Raw genomic sequence first — 25,877 nt, forward strand, 5'->3', positions numbered from 1 at the left:
CATCAACCATGTGGGAGGGGAAATTGCGGTCTTTAGAGAAGGAGGTCATCTGGTGTGTTCTGTGGTGGTACTGGTCCTCTTGGGAGCAGATGCGGTGGAGGCAGAGGAATTGGGAATGAGGGATAGCATTTCTGCAGGAGGCAAGGTGTGAAAAGATGTAATCCAGGGAGCTTTGGGAGTCAGTGGATTTGTAGAAATTTCCACACTGTAAGTAATCTAATCTAATCTAATCAGTGTTGAGTCGGTCACCGTTGATGGGGATGGAGAGGTCCAGGAAGGGGAGGGAAGTATCAGAGATGGTCCAGGTGAATTTAAGGTTGGGATGGAATGTGTTGGTGAAGTTGATGAACTGTACAACACAAGGTGGCACCGATGCAGACGACATCGATAGAGATAAGCTTTTACCCCAGAGTGAGGGATTCAGTAACGAGAGGTCACATGTTCAAGGTGAGATGAGAAAAGTTTAAGGGAGAAACTTACCCACCACCCTCTGTGTAAAGTACTGTGTATCTGGAACACGTTGCCAGCAGAGGCAGTGGAGGCAGGCATGGTAGATTAATTTAAGGTTCATCCGGTCAGATGCATGAATAGGTGGGGAGCAGAGGGATACAGAATCAAGACTAATGGGGAAAAGGGCAGGAAAGCAGTATTACGGACGATCAGATGAGCCATAGCACATTGAATGGGAGAGCAGATTCGATGGGCTGAATGGCCTACATCTGCTCCAACACCTTATGGTCTATCCTGATTCCATTCCATTTCCTTCTCCAAGTTGGCCTGTTTGATTCTGCACTAATGCTCAAGCCCTGTCATCCCTGACCAAACTCACTGTCACCACTTTTTGGAATTCTCCTTCCTGTATTGTTTCATATTTTCACCACCTGACTGAAGACCTCAGGGACTTCCCTCACTGACCTTTCAGCTTCCACAAACTGTTGAGACTGAGTCTCTCTTTCTCACATTTGTTGCTACTCTGTATTTCATTTGTGAAACACTTTATGACTTTTCACCCTCTATCTCTGCAACCCCCCACCTTATGTCACTGATCAGCTCTGGATCTCTGCTCCTCACTTGGTCCGCCAACATTTTTTGCCAGCACTGCTGTTCTGAGTTCCTTCCCTAAACCAAATGACTCGATAGATATATAGCGGAAACAATTACAGAGGTTTGTATTAACAACACTAACTGTCTTAAAGAGGGAAACACCTTTTATTTACAAAAGGTAATCAAGAGGAGAAAAATATTTTATATTTACAGAATTTTTACATGTTGCCTCAGATTGTAGAAATAGGAAAGAGCATCAGGTCTCACTGTGTCAGCATCTCCTGATCAATTATTTCTCTTAAAAGAACCTTGAAATGATTTACTACAAGAAAGATGCGATCTATATATTGTTTAAATTTGATTGGGACTTAATATTCCTTCCCTGACCCAAGCAGTAACATTTTCTGTTTAATTCATTCACGGGATGATGGCATCGCTGGTTAATCCAGCATTTATTGCCATCCCTAATTGCTCCAAGAGCAGTTAAGAGTCAACCACATTGCTCAAATTTGTATACTGCCTTTAACACTGTTGGGAAGGTGGGTGAGTGTTATTTAAGTATTTACCTCGAAGCCAGCGGTCTTTTTGCAGCAGAGTGCGGCGGGAGCTGGGTGGAAGTGAAGTCGGAGCGCAGAGACTGTTGGGAAGGTGGGTGAGTGTTGTTTAAGTAGGTGTCCTTGGCTCAGGAGTCTTCGACAATGAAGTTGAGAGAAGTGATTATGCCACAGTTGAAGAGGGTGAAGACATGACTGCCAAGCTGATTCAGTGCACTGCGTGCATGATGTGGGAGGTCAGGGACTCTGGTGTAGCTGGCTCGTATAACTGTGGAAAGTGTGTACACGTTCAGCTTCTGACAGCATATTGCAGCACTGAAGAAAGAACTAGGTGACCTCAGGCTCACCCAAGAGAACGAGATCTTTCTGGACAGGACCTTCAGTGAGGTTATTACACCGAGCATACCAGAAGAAAGTAGAAGGGAGAAGACGATGAGGAAGGCAGAGATGAGACAAGTTCAAGAGACCCCGGGGGAAGTACCTGTCAGGAACAGGTTCAATATCTTGGAAACCGTAGAGACAGATGTCATTGCCAGTCCGAGGGGTGGTCAGGTCTGCCAATCAGATATTGGTGTGGAGGGAGAGCCGGGGAGTCAGACATCACACAGAACCGTGGTAATAGGGGACTCCATAGTGAGAGGGACTGAAAGGGGTTTCTGCGGCAACAGGCGGGATTTGAGAATGGTGTGTTGCCTTCCTGGTGCCAGGATTAAGAACATCACAGACAGAGTGCAGGAAATCCTCAAGGCCGAAGGTGAAGAGCCAGACGTGGTGGTGCATGTTGGCACAAATGACATTTGGACGAAGAGGAGGGACATTCTACAGCGGGACTTCAGAGAACTCAGAAGAAGGCTGAAAAGCAGGACACCTCGGGTGGTTATCTCCAGTTTGCTTCCAGTTCCTCGGGCTGGAGAGGACAGGAACAGGGAGATAATGGACTTGAATGAGTGGCTGAGGAACTGGTGCAGGAAGCAAGGATTTAAATTCAAGAATGTCCCTTCTCTTCGTCCCAATGTCATTTGTGCCAACATGCACATGGGTATGTTTAGCGGTAAGAATAAATTATCCAAGAGGGACGGGTTGCACCTCAATAGGTGGGGGACCAGCATTCTGGCAGGCAGGTTTACCATTGCAACACTGCTGCGTTTAAACTAAATAGCGGGAGGGAGGGGACAAACTGGAAGTTTAAGGGAAAGTTAGAACAAGAGAAGTCAAGAAAGACAACGGAATCAATGGAGCAGAAAACTCAAAAAAGGATCATGCCGTAAGGTCAAGTGAAATAGGGATTGATAGGAAGGGTGAGGGGAGTAACAAATTAAAAATATTATATATGAATGCACGAAGAATTAGAAATAAGGTGATGAGCTTGAGGTTCTTTTGGAAATTCGCATTTACGATGTGGGGATAACTGAGACATGACTTCAAGTGGACAGGGCCTGGGAAATGAATGTTCAAGGTTTTGTGTGCTATCGCAAGGACAGACTGACTGGCAGAGGGGGTGGGGTGGCTCTGTTGGTAAGGAATGATATTCAGTCCCTTGCGTGGGTGGACCTAGAATCAGGGGATGTAGAGTCAGTATGGATAGAGCTGAGAAATTCTAAGGGTAGAAAGACCCTAATGGGAGTTATCTACAGGCCCCCAAACAGTAGCCTGGATGTAGTGTGTAAGTTGAATAAGGAGCTGAAATTGGCCTGTCGCAAAGATATTACTACAGTTATGGGGGATTTCATGTAGACTGGGAGAATCAGGATGGTACTGGACCCCAAGAAAGGGAGTTTGTGGAGTGCCTCCGAGATGGATTCTTAGAACAGCTTGTGCTGGAGCCTACCAGGGAGAAGGCAATTCTGGATCTGGTGTTGTGAAATGAACCCGATTTGATCAGGGACCTCGAAGTAAAGGAGCCATGAGGAGGTAGTGACCACAATATAATAAGCTTTAATCTGCAGTTTGAAAGGGAGAGGGTAGAATCGGAAGTGGCAATATTTCAGTTGAATCAGGGGAACTATGAGGGAGGAGCTGGCCAAAGTTCAATGGTGCAATACCCTAGCAGGGATGACAGTGGAACAACAATGGCAGGTATTTCTGGGTATAATGCAGAAGATGCAGTATCAGTTCATTCCAAAAAGGAAGAAAGATCCTAAGGGGAGGCAGGGGTGGCCATAGCTGACGAGGGAAGTTAAGGACCATATAAAGACAAAAGGGAAAGAGTATAACATAGCAAAGATGAGTGGGAAATTGGAGGACTGGGAAGCTTTTGAAGAACAACAGAGGATAATTAAAAAGGAAATACGCAAAGAAAAAATAAGGTATGAAGGTAAACTGGCCAAAAATACAAAGGAGGATAGTAAAGGCCATTTTAGGTATGTGAAAAGAGAAAAAGTGGTTAAGACTAAAATTGGGTCCTTGAAGACAGAAATGGGTGAATTTATTACGGGGAACAAAAATGGCAGAAGAGTTGATTTGGTACTTCAGATCTGTCTTCACTGGGAAAGACACGAGCAATCTCCCAGATGTAATAGTGACTGAAGGACCTGAATGGAAGGGAATTTATATTAGGCGGGAAATGGTGTTGGAGAGACTGTTCTGTCTGAAGGCTGGTAAGTGCCCGGGACCTGATGGTCCGCACCCCAGGGTACTGAAGGAGGTTGCTCTAGAAATCGTGGAGGCATTGGTGATCATTTTCCAATGTTCTATAGATTCAGGATCAGTTCCTGCGAATTGGAGGGTGGCTAATGTTGTCCCACGCTTAAGAAAGGAGGGAGAGAGAAAACAGAGAATTATAGACCAGTTAGTCTGACCTCAGTGGTAGAAAATGGCAGTAACAGGATAGGTCAGAGTCAGCATGGATTTATGAAGGGGAAATCATGCTTGACTAATCTTCTGGAATTTTTTGAGGATGTAACTCTGAAGATGGACGAGGGAGATCCAGTAGATTTAGTGTACCTGGACTTTCAGAAAGCCTTTGATAAAATCCCACATAGGAGGTTAGTGAGCAAAATTAGGGGCAAAATACTGACATGGATTGAAATTTGGTTGGCTGACAGGAAACAAAGAGTAGTTATAAACAGCTCCCTTTCGGCATGGCAGGCGTTGACCAGTGGCGTGCCGCAGGGATCAGTGCAGAGACCGCAGCTTTTTACAATATACATTACTGATATAGATGATGGTATTAAAAGTAATATTAGCAAATTTGCTGATGACACAAAACTGGGTGGCAGAGTGAAATGTGAGGAGGATGTTAGGAGATTACAGGGTGACCTGGACAGGCTAGGTGAGTGGACGGATGCATGGCAGATGCAGTTTAATTTGGATAAATGTGTGGTTATCCACTTTAGTGGCAAGAACAGGAAGGCAAATTACTACCTAAATGGAGTCCAGTTAGGTAAAGGGGCAGGACAACGAGATCTAGGTGTTCTTGTACATCAGTCAATGAAAGCAAGCATGCAGGTACAGCAGGCAGTGAAGAAAGCTAATAGCACGCTGGCCTTCATAACAAGAGGAATTGAGTATAGAAGCAAAGAGGTCCTTCTGCAGCTCTGTCGGGCCCTGGTGAGACCGCACCTGGAATACTGTGCGCAGTTTTGGTCTCCAAATTTGAGGAAAGACATTCTGGCTATTGAGGGAGTGCAGCGTAGGTTCACGAGGCCAATTCCCAGAATGGTGGGACTATCTTACGCTGAAAGATTGGAGCGACTGGGCTTGTATACGCTTGAGTTTTGAAGGCTGAGAGGGGATCTGATTGAGACGTATAAGATTATTAAAGGATTGGGCACTCTGTAGGCCCAATGGGTAAGTCCTGAACCAGAGGACACAGTTTAAAAATAAGGGTAGACCATTTAGAACAGACTTGAGGATGTAACTTCTTCACCTAGAGAGTGGTGGGTGTATGGAATGCTCTGCCCCAGAAGGCTGTGGAGGCCAAGTCTCTGGATACTTTCAAGAAAGAATTGGATAGAGCTCTTAAGGGTAGTGGCATCAATGGTTATGGGGATAAGGCAGGAACAGGATACTGATTGAGGATGATCAGCCATGATCATAATGAATGGTGGTGCTGGCTCGAAGGGCAGAATGGCCTACTCCTGCACCTATTGTCTATTGTCTAACATAAGGAAACAATCCCAAGCCCATAGAATTCAAGTATGCAGAGTGCATGTAAAGTGTAAATGTTATGGCTAATTTTACAACAGTCTAAACCCTGCATAATGTTTCTCAGGACTTGTACAGAAACCAGGCGTGGATATTGGTTGGTGTAACATTATTTTGCAGCTTAGAGTGGAGTGTCCATGCTGGATTGATAATCACCTGGCTGCATTTTTGGCAATCTCTTTGCACAGTTGTTCAGCTTTGTGAATAGCATGTTCTTGAATGACCTGCATAGAAAAAAATAAATCAGTGGGTCAAGACATGCATTCAACGCTGACAAACTCAGTGTGCTTTCCTTTATGTAATACAGAGTAACTCGAGTGGAGCACTGGTAAGCACCTCGGGTCTGAGTAAGTGTATATGGGATCCTGGCGAAATGAAAAGGAACGAAGCAGATGAAGAACACAGCCAGCACAAGAAAGACATTGTAATTGACTTTCTTAGCTTGCCTGGAACTGCCTTTTGTCTTGCGATAGGATTTATAAAGTTCTCTGCTTATTAGAAAGTAGCACACGACTATTAATATCAAGTTACTCCAGAATATGATCTGGCAGACAAAGCTGACCAGTTCGTGCCATTTTAAGCCCAGGTCAGTCTTGAGAGAGGAGCATTTACGCTCATTTTCTTGCATGGTGTTTCCCTTGTACAGTATCATATTGGGCAGCACCAAGAGAAACATGCACAGCCATACTGTTGCTGAGAGAATCTTTGCAGTTCTGGGTTTGCACGTGCCAGAATGGCCAAATGGTTTAGCTGCTTTCTGGTAGCGGTCAGCACTAATCAACCCTAAAAATATGATGCTGATGTACATGGTCAAGTAGAATAGGACTGAACTGACTTGACATACGAAGACTTGGAGTCCTGGCGTTCTGAATCTTGACTCGATGATTATTTTAAACGGAAATATCAGTGTCATCAGCAGGTCGGCCATGACTGTGTTCTTAAGGTACACAATGAAGTTCGACTTGCTCGGGATTTGAAAGAACACCCAGATGGCCAAGCTGTTCATCAGGAGCCCACCAATGAAGAAGACAGAATAGAGCACTGTGAAGATCACCTGGCTGATTTCTCGGTCTGGCGCACATATGTCTTTCACTGTGGTGTTTGATTGGTTGGAAAAGTTTTCTGTTCCATTCAAAGCCATTTCTAAATAAACAAAAAGCATAGTGTAATTGATTTCAGTGACATTGTTTTGTATTAAACATTACTGTTCTGACTAATAACAGTGACAATGTATTGTAAAGTTGATTGTCTTCTGTCTGATAATCTCATTCTTCAACCTGAAGAAGAATCTCGGGTAGAAGAGGACAAAGACGAGAACATTGGAGCTTTGCCATCACATGACTAGGACACCACATATATCTAACTAAACTAGGGCGTAGGAGAAAGTGAGGACCGCAGATGCTGGAGATCTGAGCCAAAACGTGTGGCGCTGGAAAAGCTGGTCAGGCAGCACCTGAGGAGCAGGAGAATTGACTGAAAACCTTGACTCTCCTGCTCCTCAGGTGCTATTTGAATGGCTGCACTTTTCCAGCGCCACTAGGACATATACCGATAGCAAGTTTCATTGGTGTAAAGAGCCACAAAACTACATATTTCTAGTCTTTAACTCTATTATTTAAACGACAAGCCCAGTTAAGGTTGTATAGCATGAAACAAGGTTGCTTAAAGTTGGTTGACTTTTCTATAAAATAGAGGTAGACCGATACGAAGATAAGCCTGCTTTTAGTATTTTTTGACAATCCCCAGCTTGTTCATAAAATTAGCAATTGAGTCAAAATCTTGGAACAACTCCTGAACGGGTATAATTTTCCATTGTGTACTACAGCAGATACTTTACCATCACCGTCTCGAAGGCAGGTAGGAATGGGTAATAAATGCTGGCCAAACCATTCCATAGAACCATGGAAATGATACAGAACAGAAGAGGGCCATTTGACCCATCGTGTCCATGCTGACCCAAAGACACCCAGATGCCCTTTCTAATCCCATCTTCCTGCACACTGCGCATAGCCTTGCAGCTTACGGCTATCCAGATACTTTTTAAGAGTTCAGGGTCTCTGCCTCCACCATCAACTCAGGCAATGAATTCCACACACCCAAGAAGCTCTGCATAAAACAGTTTTTAACAGTTTCCAGATTTCCCCTCTAATCCTTTAGTATGAATGTATGACCCTGATTTTTGAACTCTGTGCCAAAGGAAACAGGTTCCTCCTATCTACTCTGTCTCTAACCTTCATAATTTTGTCGACCTCAATCATGTCACCCCTCAGTTATGAACAAATACATTTTATTAAAAGACTGATCACTTAGGTTGACACACTCCGTGCACTAATGAGGAAGTTTTTCACTGTTAAATGATAGTATCCTTCAACTAAGGTATCAGCTGAGCCCGCAACTGCCCCAAGTCAATGAAGAGTCCCACTACACTATGGGGAGAAGAGCAGTTTATTGGTTCCTCAACTACAATCATTAAAGTGGATTATCTGCCCATTATCACACTTACATATATGGGTGTTTGGTGTATGCAAATTGACTGCTGTGTTTCCCTCTGTTACAACAGTGACCTGCGATGAAGCAGCTCATTAACAAGGCTATGTTGTCCTTGGGGGTTTTTTTCTCCAGAGAAGTCGTAAAAGAGACAGACACCATAAAGTCTAAGTTGAAGGGATTTTGGGTCATTTTGATTATAGCTAATAAAATTATAGCTCAGGCAACAGATTTTCAAGTTTTTGAAAAAAAACTTGTATGATGAAAGAGAAGTGGCCAGTCCTCCCAGATCAGCTTTTCTCTGACTTGGTTTGGTTTTAGCAGTTGAAAAGGTTGCTGGACCCAGGTCCATGCTGATCCTCCTTTCTCTCTCTCCCTCCCTCTTACTGTCTGTCTCTCTCTCTCACCCCTCTCTCTCTCTCTCTCTCTCTCTTTCTCTCTCACACACACACCTTTAAGACCCTGGGTTTGATTTTACCTTTTAAGCCAAGGGGTGTTTATGGGGATTGTTGCAAGTATTGGAAGCGGCATCATTAAGTTGGTATAATTTGTCGGGTTTTTGGATAGGTTAAGTTATTCTGTATTCTGTTCTCTTTTGTTAGTGTTTCATTTGGTAATCTTGTAAATAAATTGTTTTGTTTACAACTACGCGGTTTGACCAATTATATCCTTCCTGGAATATCTGTGTTACACCTGCTTAAAACAACGAGATCAGTCAGGGTGGGCTACTTTCTTGAAATGTTTTGAGGGTGTCTGGCCTGGTCCATAACAGACTGCAATAAAAAGGTCTATCATTAACTGTAAATTGTCTCAGGATATCCTTGCAATGTAAGCACCACCAAATAACTGGCTCAGTTAAATCAACCCTTTGGTTTAGTTTCAACAAAACTAAGTGCTGTTTGAATTTGACATATGGAGATACCGAAAGAGTTACAAACAAAATGATTGTTCCCAAGTGTGTGTTAATTAGGAAATGCAAAAGAAAGGTCTCAACTTCTATGCTAATCAATGCACGTATTATAACGGGTAAACTCGTTTCATGATATACTTAGCTAAGTCAACAAAGAGACATCGGTTCACCTTAAGAATTTGTTGGGATTTGAACCTACCTTTCTTTGCTCTTTTAAGAGACTAGCTTGATATGCCACTGCAGTACTGAAGGCAAGTTGCTCTGTTACAGGTGTCGTTTTTAATGTGAGATGTTAAACAAAGACCCCGTATCTCGTCTCAAGTGGATACAGAAGATCATGACACTATTTTGGAACAGCTGGGCAGGTGCTCTTAGTAACTTGACACTCTGCCTCTTATTCTTGAAAGAGAATAGAAATGGCCGCATCCAGCACACAGGAAGAAAGACAGAAATAAAATCTTGCATATCGAGAGCATCAAGACCACCAGATTTTTAGAAGTGTTTTCTGGTCGTTGTTCTGATGTAGAAATATGGTGGCCAACTTGCACACAGCAAGCCTCCACATACAGCAGTGAGGCGATGATCAGATAATCTGGTTTTGAGATGTTGATTGAAGAAACAAAAGTTAGCCCATATATCAAAGATGACTTTATTGTGCTTTTCTTCAAAAGAGTGCTACAAGGTCTTTTGCACACACCTGAGGAAGAAATGGTCAAGAATTTTCCTTAATCTCGTCCAAAAGATAGGACTTCTGAAGGCACAGCATCCCTCCAGTACTGTATTAGATTGTCATCTTGATATTGTACAAAGCTCTTCATTGGAACTTTGTGATAGGATGGGAGTGCTGTGAACTGAGGCACAGTGAGCACACATCAACCCTCAATAGAACAGAACATAAAGTTAACTTAAAAAAACAAAAATTGTGGGAAACATTCAGCAGGTCTGGTAACATCAGTGGAGAGAATTTTTGGAAAATTATTTTGTGAGTTGGGGTGTCACTGGTTGGCCATCATCTCTCGCCCTTGAGAAGATGGCGGTGAGCTGCTGCCTTGAGCTGCTGCAGTCTACCTGCTGTGGGTTGACCCACAATGCCCTTAGGGAGGGAATTCCAAGATTTTAACCCAGTGAGAGTGAAGGAATGGTGATACATTTCCAAGTCAGAATGGTGAGTGGCTTGGAGGGGAACTTGCAGGTGTAGCGTTCCAATGTATCTGCTGCCCTTATCCTTCTAGCTGGAAATGGTTGTGTGTTAAAAGGTGCTGTCTTAAGGACCTTTTGGTTAATTTCTAGTCCAATTGAGTTTCTGGTCAATGATAACCCCCAGAATATTGACAGTGAGGGGGTTCAATGATGGCAACACTGTTGATTGTCAAGGGGCATACCCCTGGACATTATGGGCAATTTAGCATGGCCAATCCACAGTGAGACAACAAGGACACAAATGTGCTGTCTCCAAACCAGAACTGAAAGCAAATGTAGAGCAACTGAAATAAAAACACAAAGTTGCTGAGGAGAGAGAAAGCAGAGTTAATGTTTCTAGTTCAGCACTTTGTTTTTATTTCAGAGCTCCAATATCAGCAAAACTTTGCTTTTTTTTTGTGGAATCATTAAACTTTGCAGTATTTTCTGAGGTGCTAATGACCCAATCTTTGTCTGAAGTTGAATGAAAGGAAGCGTGACCAGAGAAATGGAAACTAATTGATTTGTTGAAGCTGACTCCTCAATGGCCCTGTTACGTGAACAAAACTCTTTTTGATCTTTGGAAAGTTTTAATTGTAGATGTTTTTAGTTAACTTAATCTGAGAAGTTATGTCATACTATGGAGCAGGTAGGTCTTGAAACTAGGCCTGCTATACCAGAAGTAGTGACACTGTTCAAGTTCACAGCATGGTGGAGTAACAAACCTGTGTGCTCCAAAACACTGTTGCTTAATTTGGCTTCAAATTTGCAACCTCTTACAGTACAATACACTTTAGCCCAAGGGGCTTATGCCATATAACTCGTGCAGAGATCTGGCAGAGGAAATTGAGAAACTGGCTTAACCAAGTCTATTCGGGCTCCACAGTATTGAAGATCGGCAAAGTTTCATGAAGTGAAACCTCACCTCTCTGAACTCCATGTTCTTGTTGTCTGATGTAACTCACAAGAAGCCTCTAGATATCACATGGAGAGTACTGAGTGTGTTTTCTTCTTTGTTGTGAGATTGGCCATTTTATCTGTTAAATAAGCAACACATTCGAGTGAGGAAGAGTTCTGTTTATTTTGTGTGTTTGAGTTGCATTGCGAGTGCCTCTGTACATCCACCAATTATGGCAGGCATTTTCAATGGTGGTGTACTATGATCTGCACATGGTCTGTCATTGTGTATTAATTTTAATCCTGTATCTCAGTCTGCTAAGGATCTAACTTGCTGGTAACACCATACTTCCAGGATAGCTCATGCCCCAAAGAGATCTCCTTGAAGCCTATATCTCTTGAAGATTATTGTTGCTGCCTGAAAAGTGGACTAAGTCCTTGTGTGCCAATCACATTGCTGTATCTGTGTCAACCTCAAGTGGAATTCTGCTGTTCCCAATCCCTTGGCTAGCTGTATCCTCCTGAATCTAGCAAATGTACAAATTGATATCTACACTTTCAGGTTTTAACTTTCATAACTGTGAAATTATTTTTTTCTTCTGCTTTTGTCTTTGTAAGTGAGAGAGAGAAATTGCAAGGATCACCTTGGGTTTGAATGTAAATGAACAATACTCTTGATTTAAAACTGAGAGGGAGTTTGCTGCAGCTGAAAAAAAAGATGACTTCACAAATGGGTTTTTGAAGAACATGCTGCAGCCTGCCTCCAAATGGACAAAAGGTGAGGAAAGTAAGCAAGGTCCATATTGCCTTTTGCTACTGGGCCATTTTACTTGGAGCATCGTTCAAATCATACATCTCGCTTCAGCATCCTCTGAAGTTAGCCCCAACAATACCGCATTATGCTCTTAATGGTCGATCACCTGTTGTGTATTATGGTTGGCTCTCACTCTGTCTTTTGATAAAATGCAATGCAGTTGCCAAACTGACCAGATCTGTCCTGAGAATCTTAAATCCTTTAATATTTCCCACATGCTTTGAGAATTTAGCACACTACTCTCTGGAGTTTAGTCAGATCTGAAGTCAGGCTTTGAGCTCATGATTTGTTATGTGCTGTCCTTCATAACTGCATACATTGTTCCCTTTTTGAGTATGCACCTTGCCTGTTTTATGTTCTGCAATAGCTTTGTTATGTTCTGCAATTAAGTCCTCCTTTCCACAAATGATTGCAGGCATGTGCTGTATCTCAGCTCAAACACTCCAAACCAGAAGAAGGCAATTATTCTGCCTGCCCCCAAATAATACCCTTGTATCTCAACATTAATTTGATATTTACATTGAAAAATCATGTGAAGATTATGCAAATTTCATTGTTCAAAAATGGTCCTTTACCTGCACAGTAGCCCCACCCACCCGTGGGTGATACGATCCAAAACCTACTGTGGAAGTCCAAAACCGCGGATAGGAGCGAACGCATTCATTTAAGTGGGAAACTTACCTTCCCAGCAGCCCCTTGGTCCCTGGTGCAGGAAGGTTCCCTGCAATATGTTCGGGCTGCGGTAAACCATGGGTAACTGAAACCACGGAAAATGATTCCGTGGATACGGTTGTCGCCCTGTATAATTCTCTGCAGTTTGAGGAAGTCTTTCACAGCCATGTGGTGTAATGCTCCATGTTTCTGTAATTTGCCATTAAGTTTCAAAAACATTTCATCATGTTGCAAGGAACAGGTCAAAAAGCATAATGAAGGGCATCAGCATTCATAATTTATGTAGTCACCACACTCGCCAAGGGATTAATAAGTCTGTTCAAGAAATTGTCACGAAAAATAGTGCATTTTCTGATTCACTGCAGTGGAAGAAATGTAACCCTTGCATTTTTGGTGCTTCTCACAATGCTCCCTCTAAGATTAGATTCCCCACCGTGTGGAAACAGGCACTTCGGCCCAACTAGTCCACACTGACCCTCCAAAGAGTAACCCACCCCAGACCTCTTCCCTCTGACTAATGCACCTAACACTATGGACAATTTAGCATGGCCAACTCACCTGACCTGCACATGGGAGGAAACCGGAGTACCTGGAGGAAACCCACGTAGACACTGGGAGAATGTGTAAACTCCACACAGACAGTCGCCTGAGGCTGGAACAGAACCTGGGACCCTGGTGCTGTGAGGCAGCAGTGCTAACCACTGAGCCACCATGCCGCCCATAAGTATTCTGAAGGGGGCACCCGGATATTCAAAATTTCTGTCAAACAGAATTCTCATGAAAAATGAGAACGCAAATTTCTTCAGGCACCATTTGGCCCATTGAATTCATGGCACCTCACTGCAACAGCACTTGATGAAGTGCATTCACTGGAGCCCTGCAGTTGTCTGCCCCAAGTACTGAACTAAAGCTCTTGCAAAAGCCATTAATGAATCTACCTTCACACCCTTTTCAAGCCAAACATTCCATATCACCAAAACACCCTGCATTTAAACAAAACGTTTTCTTGTTGCATTGAGTTTTCTTGCCTTTTCCATTAAACCTGGGTCCTCTGGTTTTACACCCTTCTGCCAATGTCAATAGTTCCTCTTTCTCTGCTCTGCTGAGATCCCTCGTGATTTTATCAAATCTCTATCAAATCTCCTCTGAGCCTTCTCTGCTCCGAGGAGAGTTAGTCTGGCTTCTTCAATCTCACTGTGTAGCTGAAGCATCTCATCACTGGAACCGTTCACACCGGTCTTTTCTGCACTTCCTTTCAGGGCTCTGTAATGTTGGGGCTTTCTTTGGAATCAAGAATTATAAAGTAGGTAGACAAATAGTGAATCTGAACAGGACTACTTCATTAACAATGCTCACACCACCTCAGCCAGTTCTACACTAGACCCAAGCTCCCCTCCTCCCAGTCACCTGACCAGCTTTCTTAAAGAGACAGCGCCCTCAACTATATACCTAACAACCTCCATGCCCATTCTAAAATGTAGTGCCCAGAATTAGGCATTTACTCTCATTGTGACAAAACCAGTGCTTTCGAAAGGTTTATCATAATCTTACTTCTGTACTTTATGCTTGTAAAGTCCTGGTGAGTCTGTCCATGCAGCTCTGTAATGTTTTTATCCTTTATTTATAAGCCTCTGTTTGCAGTTTCTTCCAAAAGAATCACTTCACACTTGTCTGCATTAACCTTCATGTGCCGCTTGTATGTCTTTTTCAAAGTTTAAGAGGCCTTTATCAATGTTCTCCCCAACCTTTGCTGCACTTTCCAGTTCTGTAGCAGGTGATTCTTTTCTAGTCCATGTTGTTATTAGTGCGAACAGCAGCAGCGCCTTTCTCATACTGACTTCTGAGAAACTCCCCTCTGATTCAAGAAGCGACCATTTACCAATGTTCTGTTCACTGGTCTTAGGTCAGTTTTATGTCCATCCTACTACTGTCCCTTTTATTCAACAGTCTTGAACTTTACTGATAAGCTGTCAGAGTAGGACTTTGTCAAATACCTTTTGGATGTCCCTACGCGTCACATCAACCACATTATTCATAAGAACCATTAGATCATTTTGTCCCTCAAGCACTTCCGCCATTCAGTAGGATCATGGCTTATGTGACATTACTCACATCATGATTTGGAGATGCCGGTGTTGGACTGGGGTGGACAAAATTAAAAATCACACAACAACAGGTTATAGTCCAACAGGTTTATTTGGAAGCACAAGCTTTCATAGCGCTGCTACTTCATCAAGCGGTTGTCCACTTCTCCCCCCCCCCCCCCCACCTCTCACCGTAATCCTTGATTCCCTGACTCAGCAATAATCTATCTCAGCCTTAAAAATACACAGGGACTCTGCTGTCTGTGGCAAGGGATTCCAAAGACACTCCATCCTGTGAGGGAAGAAATTCCTGCTCATCTCGCCCTTAAATTGGTGACACTTTATTCTGAGACTATGCCCTCTGGTCCCAGACACTCTCATGAGGGAAACGCCCTCTCAGCATTGACCCTGTCAAATCCCTTAGAATCCTAACAAAAACAGAAGTTGCTGGAAAAGCTCAGTAGGTCTGGCAGCATCTGTGAAGAGAAATCAGACTTAATGCTTTGGGTCTGATGACCCTTCCTCAGAACTCCTTAGAATCCTATCTGTTTCAATGAGATCACCTCTCATTCTTCTCAACTCCAGTGAGAGCAACCTTCTCTTTTGCCTTATCAAAGACTCAGTCAAGTTAATTAAACACCACACATTTTCAACAAAATTTTCATGCAGGCCTTCCCTAATTAATTCACCCGTACCCAAATGCACCCTATTTTCTTTTGAGTCATAATTTCTCAAATTTGTCCAATCACAGAGCTAAAACAGACTGTTTAGTTCTTTATCCCTGCACCCTCTTTTTGCACACAAATAAAGCATGTCTAATTTCTAAGGAGGATTGGGAGATTATGGCCAGTACCTGTACAGTTTTCAACTTTATTTTCCTCTGTACTCTGGAGTATATCCCATCTGGTCCTGGTGAATTCTTACTCCAGCGGGTGTTTTGCAATACTTTCTATTGTACACACTGTGTTTACGTTCCTTAATTGTCCAGTGATGTTCTCTGTCAAGGCAATGCAATTATATTAATTTCTCCTTATTCCTGTGCCTTTCTCCTGAGGACATTTGTTCTAGCTCTCCATACATTACCACTTGCACCTGCTACCCTCCTTGGCATCTTGAACAAAGACCACTTGACTATGGATTTATCCAATATCCAGGGTGGTGTTTTAAAAGATAGTGACACAACCTGCCTCACGTAGGATAACGTAATGTATTGTCTCCAGAATATTTGTCTTCGATTAGACTAGATTCCCTACAGTGTGGAAACAGGCCCTTCGGCCCAACCAGTCCACACCCGACCCTCCAAAGAGTAACCGACAAAGACCTATTTCCCTCTGACTAATGCACCTAGCACTTTGGACAATTTAGCATGGCCAATACACTTACCCTGCACATCTTTGGACTGTGGGAGGAAACCCTCGCAGTCACTGGGCGAATGTGCAAACTTCACACAGGCAGTCACCCAAGGCTGGAATTGAACCTGGGACCCTGGTGCTGTGAGGCTGCAGTGCTAACCACTGAGCCACAATGCCACCCTAATCCACTGTTTTCTGCTTTATTAATCTTGACTAATAATGTCTTATTTTGCTGTGAATCTTAGTGAATCTGGGTTCCTGTAGCTGTCGTGAGTGTGGTGCTGGAAAAGCACAGCAGGTCAGGCAGCACCCGAGGTGCAGGAGAATCGACATTTCAGGCATAAGCCCTTCATCAGGAATGTGAAGGTCTTCCTTCACCACACTCGCGACTCTGATCTCCAGCATCTGCAGTCCTCACTTTCTCCAGTAGCTGTCATTGTGATTCTTTCTGTGCAGCCTTGTCAGTACAAAAGTGACCCAAACTTCATTTCCTTAGTGTACTAGAATTCCACATTTCCACATTTTTGTGTGTTAGTTCCTCAAGCTATATCTAAAAACCTGGAACAGAAACAGACGATTGGCCGTGGGTGCGATTGTGATTAGATTAGACTAGATTAGATTCCGTACAGTGTGGAAATAGGCCCTTCAGCCCAACCAGTCCACACCGACCCTCCGAAGAGTAACTCACCCAGAACCTTTTCCCTCTGATTAATGCACCTAACGCTCTGGGCAATTTAGCATGGCCAATTCATCTAACCTGCACATCTTTGGACTGTGGGAGGAAACCCACGCAGACACTGGGAGAATGTGCAAACTCCACACAGACAATTGCCTGAGGCTGGGATCAAACCTGGGACCCTGGTGCTGTGAAGCAGCAGTACTTGCCACTGTGCTAGATTTCTGTTTCAGATGCTTTCTGCAAATTCTTCGCAAATTTTTGCTCGCAAGTGTCTGACTTTCCTAACGTATAAACAGGGTTCAAATGGCCGCCAATTATTTATGAATCGAATAGTGTTGAATATTCTTTTAATCCTGATGGGCAAGGGAGTGAAAGATTATCGGGCTGGGGGTGGGGGGGAGGCAGGAGGCAGGCAATGTGGATTTAAGGCTCAAATCAGGTCATTTAGAATCTTATTGAATGGCGAAGCAGGCTTGATGAGCTGATCTCCAGCATCTGCAGTACCACACTCTTGGCTCTGATCAATCCAGCATCTGCAGTCCTCACTTTCTCTTAGTTGATTTTAACCTTACTGCGAATCCTCTTCCAAGGATGCCTACCTTGAAGATGTTCTCCTCTCTCTACAAGGATCTCAATGAGTCTCTCTCTCACTGCAACCCACACGTCATCTCCTCTGCCCTGAAACTCTTCAGCCACATTTGGAAATAGACTCGCTCTCAGCTACCTCCTGCAACCCCAACCCCACCTCCCTTTCCCCACCTCCCTTTCCCCACCTCCCTTTCCCCACCTCCCTTTCCCCACCTCCCTTTCCCCACCTCCCTTTCCCCACCTCCCTTTCCCCACCTCCCTTTCCCCACCTCCCTTTCCCCACCTCCCTTTCCCCACCTCCCTTTCCCCACCTCCCTTTCCCCACCTCCCTTTCCCCACCTCCCTTTCCCCACCTCCCTTTCCCCACCTCCCTTTCCCCACCTCCCTTTCCCCACCTCCCTTTCCCCACCTCCCTTTCCCCACCTCCCTTCCCATTTATCTCTCCACCCCCAAGGCTCACAGCCTCATTTCTGATGAAGGGCTTTTGCCCAAAACATCGATTCTCCTGCTCCTCGGATGCTGCCTGACCGGCTATGCTTTTCCAGCATCACTCTGTTGGCTCTGATCTCCAGCATCTGCAGTTCTCATTTTCGCCTTGATGGGCTGAATGGCCTACTCCTTAATTATATGGTCATGTATTACAATTGTGACAATGCTGCCACTTTAAGAAGTTATTTTGTCCTGGTTTTTGTTTTGAAGAGAAGTTGTAAGGCAGAGGTGACTAGCTGTTTCTAAGAAAGTAAATCGTTTGTGAGATCTTGGCTTTTTTAAAAAAACTGGAACAATGGAAGGAGCCTGGCTGTGGCCAGCTCTCTCAGACCTGGCTTTCTAGTTTTTACTTAGCTTTTAGGTTGAGGTTTAAGCAGAGGCTGTTGGGGTCTTAAACGAGTTGGAGGCTTCAGTCAATGTCTCCTGCCTGCTACACTCTCTGAATTTCTTTCTTGATATGTTTTCCCTCCTGGATTGGAGAACTGCATGGAAGGTTTGAGCTGTGGGGAGAGGCTGAATGGGCTGGGGTTGTTTTTCCCTGGAGCATCAGAGGCTGAGGGGTGACCTTATAGAGGTTTATAAAATCATGAGGGGCATAGACAGGATCATTAGTCAAGGTCTTTTTTTCCCAGGTTAGGGGAGTCAGAAACTAGAGGGCATAGATTTAGGGTGAGCAGGGATAGATAGAGGGTGCTGTGTGTATGGAATGAGCTGCCCGAGGTAGTGGTGGAGGCTGGTACAATTAAAACATTTAAAAGGCATCTGAATAGGAAGGGTTTAGAAGGATATGGGCCGAGTACTAGCAAATGGGACGAGATTGATATAGGATATCTGGTCAACATGGACAAGTTGGACGAAGGGTCTGTTTCTCCGCTGCACATCTCTATGACTCTGTGACTCTGACTAATTTGGTCTAAGATGAAAAACTGAAAGAAACGAAGAGGCTGGTTTACTGAAGGGAACACTGCCTTCAGTGGTGGGATGAAGCAAGGCAGGAATGTGCAAAAGACCATAATCAGAGGACTCAAATAGTGGGGCTTGGGTTATAAGACTGGAGAAGGTTGCAGAGTTAATATTGAGGCAAGGGCAGAGGTATCTGAGTATTTTCAATTTATTTTGTTTAGGGCAGGGGTTTGTGTGGCTGAGAGCTAATGCTGTGTGAATAGAATTGAGTGCAGATCATGTTATGGTTAATGAAACTGCAGATACTTTAGAGTTTGCTGAGGAGTGGTCAAGGACGGAAGCTGTGGGAATGACTGAGGGTCGGTATTCATCTCAGCCAGCTCTGATCTCGGTTTACCATCTTTAAGACTCCATTGTCAGGAGCTGGGCTTCCAACAGGGTTGTGAAAGGAGGCATTGTGGGCAGTAAAATAGTGTCTCCCACATTCTGTCTTGCTTCCCAGTCGCTTCTATTAAGACGGAACGGTCAAGGGAGATGTGAGGACTGTGTGGTAGGGCTATTTGGCCACACAGGGTGGTCAGCTGATCGAGTTTGTTCATGGCGAGTTGTGGCTTGTTGAAGGAGGCCGACTGGCCTTGAGAGCCAGTTGTTTTGCCTGTGGACAGCCTCCCAGCAGCAGACTGAGCTCTAATGCTCATAGAGTCACACAGAACGGAAACAGACCCTCCGGTTCAACCAGTCCATGCTGATCATAATCCTGCATTAAAATAGCCCCACCTGCCTGCGTCTGGCCTATATTCCTGCAAACATCTCTTTTTCATGGAAGTTATCTAAGTGTCTTTTAAATGTTCTAACTGTAGCCACATCTACCACTTCCTCTGGAAGCTTATTCCACATGCAAACTATTCTCTCTGTGCAAATAAAAAAAAATTACCTCTCATGTCTTTTTAAAATCTTTCTCCTCTCAGGTTAAAAAAACTCCCTAGTCTTAAATGCCCCAACCTAGGGAAACAACACTTGCCATTCACCTTATCTATACCTCTGATGATTTTATAAACCTCTATAAGGTCATTCCTCAGCCTCCTACACCCAGTGAAAGAAAGTCCCAACCTATCCAGCCTCTCCTTATAACTCAAACCCACCATTCCCAGCAACAACCTGCTCTTGCTAGCCTGCCTGCTCTTGTAGACCTGGCTACAGCTGCATAGTGTCCTGTTGGGACACAACCCCCTTCTCCAGCAGCTTCCACCACCATCAGCGCACCCCTTCCCCATCATTCCCTCCTTCCCCAGAAGCTAGTTGGTGATTGATATAGGAGTGGCCCAGTGAGGGAGACAAACCTGTGGGCAGGTTAAGGGTTTGAGACAAGTCGCCACCAGCAGCACTTCCCCAGCACTGAGATAGTGGTAGGGTCACAGAACAGCTGGCTCATTCTAAGAGCTGGGAAGCCCTGGGCGCACCTACATTGTTTATGTAGACAAGTAGCGAAACACTGACTAACCAGCAGCTGCTGAAGTTTATTTTTAGATTCCCTACAGTGTGGAAACGGGCCCTTCGGCCCAACAAGTCCACACCGACCCTCCGAAGAGCAACCCACCCTGACTAGTGCCCCTAACACTACAGGTAATTTAGCATGGCCAATTCACCTAACCAGCACATCTTTGGACTGTAGGAGGAAACCGGAGCACCTGGAACAAACCAACACAGACACAGGGAGAATGTGCAAACTCCACACAGACAGTTGCCCGAGGCGGGAATTGAACCGGGTCCCTGGTGCTGTGAGGCAGCAGTGCTAACCACTGAGCCACCGTGCTGCCCATGAACACGGTTTGAGCTGGCACTGCACCAGCTGGATTTGCTGCCTCTTAGCATTCTGCAGCTTTCTACTGCTAAGTCATATCTGACTTTTTGTCCCAGTATCTTTGCATGCAACTGGTTCAGTGGGAGAAACCTGGGATTTATCCCTCTTGTCAGACTCTGACTGGATGGACTACCCTCTTGTCTCCAGACAAACTGGCACACTCTTGGCGTGCGTGGTCAAGCAGTTAGTTTCTCATCACTTTGTCATGCAGTTTTTTTTAGCCTCTGCAATCAGGTTGGTCTACGCTTACCACAGTGCTGTTTGCAGGAGCTTGCTGTGGCAAATTGACTGTTGCTTTTCTTGCATCACGATAGTGACTACACTTCTAAAAGACCTTTGTTGGCTGCAAAGTGCACTGGGGCTTTCTGAGAGGTGTGATGAGGAACCTTTCTGCATAAGGACTAGACAGACATGACATGACATGACTAGACACACATGTTAGTGTCCATCTACTCAGACACGTATCTCTGTGAAAGGGAGCCATCATCCAGTGAGGTGGGGCAGGTTTCTCTGTTGGTAGGGTTGGAGCCAGAGGGTCAAGCTGCACATCTGTTTATCTTTTCCATTAAAACAAATAAGGCAGGAAAGTGACTCCCTTGTCTATGAAATTGTAATATATTTATTTGTATTTTTAAGAGGCTTCATAGGAATCCGATTCATGCTGTGTTTTCATATTTTCTGTGGGAAATGGTTCAGGCATCCTAAATGGACTCAATCTATAGAGCACTGGTCTCACACTGTGATGGATAACCTACAATACAGTTCAAGTTTGAAGTTTCCAAGGACTAGAGGAAGTGAGTAGGCATGGGAATTCTGATGCTTGCTGACAAAACATTGTGTAAGAGCTGCAGGATTTGTGTGATCCAGTCAGAGAAGTGAGATGTGATTGAGAGTGAAATGGGAGCATATATTAACATGGAAAGTTGTGTGCCAAACAAAATACATTAACAATATAATGAGTGCAGATTGTTACAAATGTTTTCTCTCCAAAAACTTTGAAGTGAGCCACTTATGAATGAAATACAGAAAATTATTGCATTGATCAAGTGAAAAAGACGAGACAGACAATTTGAGCAAAAAAAAGGTTTGATTTTGAAACAAAGCTGGGTGCAGCTGCATTATCTATACACACCATTAGCAAGAAGCTACAGAGAATAGATTGTAAATGCGATAGTAGAAGATTGCACAATTGTGCAGTAAATTCGCATGTAGAAATTTGAAGTTGGGCACAGACTGATGACTCCTCCTTTGGCTTTCATACACAGAACCTTACGTTATTAACCTTTAAATATATTAGTGAGGAATATTTCTTTCCTTTACCCTGAATGGGTTAGTTCAGTCAATCCAGTAAATTATTTTGTTTCAAGAAGACATGGTTAGAACTTGGAGCATTCGCAGCATCCTTCGAAAATACATAAACCCTTGAGGACGTTGTGCAAATAATGACCTTTTTCAAAAAGTCGAAACGGAAAAATATGCAACCGGATATCAAAATAAAAATTAATGCTACAATGATTATCGCGCATAACAACTGCAAATGTTTAGCCAGGAGTTCTCATTATTGAAAGTAAAAACTGAAATTGCTGGAAAAGCTCAACAGGTCTGGCAGCATCTGTGGAGAGAATTCAGAGTTAATGTTTCTGGTCGAATGACCCTTCATCAGACTTGGATTTGTTTTTTGCTGTCAACTTAAATCATACTAACAATTTATGGATTTGATTAATCCTTTCACTAAATGCTTCCACGAATTCTCTAAGTGAAAGTTTGAAGTTGTTACCTGCTGTGTCTTTGCCCGCGGTTCCTGGTTGATTATGTCAGAAGTGTCGAGCAATCTGACCTCTGTGTATGAGAATGAGCGAGTGTTCTCTATGAGGAATTATACTTGTTTTCATCTGTTGGAAACAAGAACCTATTGCCTTCCGAGTTGCAGCTTTATCACGGCTTCTGCTTTCTATTCTGGTTATGTAATTCGCAACAAAAATATTTCCCCCTTGCTGTCTGCTGTCCGGAGCTGGAAATATTGGTCGGTGCCGTAGTTCAATTTTAAGTTCTGGAATTATCACTGACTGTCTCAAACTCTGCTTCACTATCAAATCCTCTCTTTTGGAGGCATTGTTTCATGCAGAATGCAATTCTTGGTCTCTACTGCTTGGCCTCAAGTGACATTTTATGATCACTGTACAAATAAAGATAGGTAGCACTAAAACAAAAGCATAAAATATCAGTTTCGCAAATTTATTTTATTATGGGTTTTGTAATGTGACTATTGAATCAGTGCTTCTAAAAAAAAACAACATTGGGATTAATGCCAACCTGTTAAAAATATGCTCCTTCTCTGCAGTCTGTAGATTAGATTAGATTCGATTACTTACAATGTGGAAGCAGGCCCTTCAGCCCAACAAGTCCACACTGACCCGCCGAAGCGTATACCACCCAGATCCATACTCCTATATTTACCCCTTCACCTAACACTATGGGCAATTTAGCATAGCCGATTCACCTAACCTGCACATCTTTGGATTGTGGGAGAAATCGGAGCACCCGGAGGAAACCCATGCAGACATGGGGAGAATGTGCAAACTCCACACAGAGAGTCGCCCGAGCCGGGAATTGAACCCAGGTCCCTGGCGCTGTGAGGCAGCAGTGCTAACCACTGTGCCACTGTGCCGCCCTGAACTATATTCAGTTCATGATCTCCCCTCGACTGTACCTGCACATCCTAGCGTTAAATAAGACTGTATCAGCCAAGTTGCTAGCTGCCTTTTTGAACTCTGACCCTGCAAAGTTGGTGTCTGAATGGATCTGAATGGAATCAGTGCTGTAGCTTCCTTTGGGACCCAGCCAAATGCTGCTGTTTGATCAGAATGTAAGAACTAGGAGTAGGCCATTCAGCCCTTTGAGCCTGCTCCACCATTTAGTACCGTCATGGCTGATCTCACTTTGGCCTCAACTCCACTTTTCCACCCGATCTCCATAACCCTTCGACCTGTTGCTGCTTAAAAATCTGATTATCTCCTTCCGAAATATACTCCATGTCCCCGCATCCACCACACCCTGGGGTAGTGCATTCCACAGATTAACGACCATTTGTGAATGATAATTCCTCCTCATCTCTGATTTAAATCTGTCACCCTTACCCTAAAACTATGTTTGTTTTGTTGTAGCTCCTGCTGGGGCGTTTTAGCGCTGGGGCGTTTTAGCACTGGGTCAAGTTCCGCCAACTCTGCCTCTGTATTGCGCAGTAGCTCACTTCTTGCACCCGGAGGGTCTCTGAAGAAATTATTCTCCTCATCAGGCGGCAAAGGTGTCGAGTCAGTGACATTCACCGTGTCCATCTCAGATTCCGAGGGATCCTCAATGCTTGATGGAGAGGGAGAACTCATGGGTTCCAGAATGGTCGGAAAGGCCGTCGAGGAACTGAGCACTTTTAACTCCCACTCTGTTTACAAGTTTCCACCTTTCACATGGTCCAGGTACTTGTTAAGGACCATCACACCTACCTGAACTTTATATGTCACTGGATCTAATCTTGAGTTGAATATACCTCTTACTATGCAGGGCCATTCCTGGGATTCCTTCACTGAACTTCATCTTCTGAAGTAAAATGCCTCTCTTGCTTAATGGGCTCTTGTGCTTGGCATTGGCATGCCCGTTGCTGTAATAGTTCACCAGCTCAAAGAAAGACCTAACCTCCCTTTTTGACTTGGGAGTCAGGGCACCTTTCATTGTCCTTACTTTATCATCCAACTGATGTAACCCGGTCTTGTCAACTCTGTAGCCCAAGTTGGTCACTTTGGGCGCCTGGAACACATGTCTTTCTCCTCTAAGGCACACATCCACCTAGGCGAAATGTCAAACAAGTATGTCCACGTTCTTTTAGTGCTTCTTATTGGTCTTCCCTGTTATTAGCACATCATCTGGATAAATGATGACCTTGTGGTAGATCTTGTAAAATGTTCTCTATTGTCTACTGAAAAATTCACAGGCTGATGGTATCCCAAATAGCAGTCTCGTATTTTGGTACAAACCTTTATAGGTATTAATTTTAGCGTACTTTTGGGGATCCTTATAAAGCCGCAATTGCAAGTGCGTACGGTGCATGTACAGCTTCATGAAGGACACCCCCCCCACCCACCCCACCAGATTTGTGTATAAATCCTCTATGTGAGGGATTGGGTATTTATTCAGCTGTGAAAATTGGTTCACAGTTTGATTAAAATCTTAACAAAGGTAAACCAATCCATTGGGCATCTCAATCATTACAATTGGTGCTGACCATTCCACAGACTGGACTGGTTTGATGATTCCTTTGCTTTCCAGTTTTCTGATTTCTGCCTCTACGTTTACCCACAAGGCAGCTGCCAGTGGGCGGGCCTTGCAGAATTATGGAATTGCTTCCTGGTCAACATGCAAGCTGGCCATGGCTCCTTTGATAGACCCTAGACCTTCCTGAAAATCTTCTGGTTATTTAATTAGGACTTTGCTCAGGCAGCCATTTTCTAATCGAAAAACGTTCAGCCAATCCAGGTGAATCTTTCTCAACCAATTTGGCCCCATCAAGTTTCAGTCTGAGCCTTTTGCTATAAACTGTTGTAATGGAACCAGCTGCTTCTCATAAGAGACTTGAACTAAAATTGTATCCTTATTCTGGAAAGGTTCACCAATATACATTCTCAGTCTAGCCAAAGTCTTGCGCAAGCTTGTGAGTTGGAGCCCAGAGTGAAGTTTGTTAAAGACTGGTTTCTGTGATCATTGAAATGGCCACGCCGGTATCGACCTCCATCAGAACCAGGTGATCATTTAACCAGACGTTTATTTTGATTCATTCTGATTTGGATGTTGCTGTGGTGACAATCAGATGGATTGAGGTGGTAGTGCACAGAGTGTTGACAAGCTGGTCCTTATGTCCTTTTGTTTTAGTTCATGTGTTGTATTTGAGACAAGTGCTTTCTGCAGTAAAGCATGTGCCTCGGTACTGACTCTCAAGATGTCAGCCTTGATTCAGGTTACAGTGAGCCATGGCCTTGTGACTCAGGGAGAGTGCCAACATCGAGCAAATATGGATTTGGATGAAGTTGTGTTTATGGATAGTCAGCATGCAGCTTCGGAACTGAGTGACTAGTTAGTGGTGACTGAGAATATGAAATAGTGTTATTCTATCATTGCAGTTCAGCTCAAAAGAGATTAATCGTTCTCTCTGCAGTGGGTTTTCACTAGT

At 43.9% G+C, this 25,877-nt stretch overlaps 2 protein-coding genes across 5 annotated transcripts in view; one reads left to right on the plus strand and one right to left on the minus strand.

The window, feature by feature from the left end:
- The window catches only part of LOC140478741 (mediator of RNA polymerase II transcription subunit 12-like protein), a 609,926-nt gene that overhangs the window by 407,366 nt on the left and 176,683 nt on the right, over positions 1–25,877 (plus strand). The gene's annotated exons all lie outside the window — the stretch shown is intronic.
- LOC140478740 (P2Y purinoceptor 12-like) lies at positions 729–22,598 on the minus strand. The gene is made up of 3 exons (XM_072572052.1): positions 22,437–22,598; positions 15,641–15,784; positions 729–6,887 (listed from the first exon to the last, which is right to left on the minus strand). Exon 3 carries the CDS (start codon positions 6,883–6,885, stop codon positions 5,866–5,868), a length of 1,020 nt encoding a protein of 339 aa, XP_072428153.1. The 5' UTR covers positions 6,886–6,887; positions 15,641–15,784; positions 22,437–22,598; the 3' UTR covers positions 729–5,865.

This window comes from Chiloscyllium punctatum, chromosome 6 (genome assembly GCF_047496795.1).
Source record: "Chiloscyllium punctatum isolate Juve2018m chromosome 6, sChiPun1.3, whole genome shotgun sequence".
NCBI lineage: Eukaryota > Metazoa > Chordata > Chondrichthyes > Orectolobiformes > Hemiscylliidae > Chiloscyllium > Chiloscyllium punctatum.

Coding starts and splice junctions, on each gene's coding strand:
- LOC140478740 (XM_072572052.1), bottom strand. CDS start 6,885: ATGGCTTTGAATGGAACAGAAAACTTTTCCAACCAATCAAACACCACA.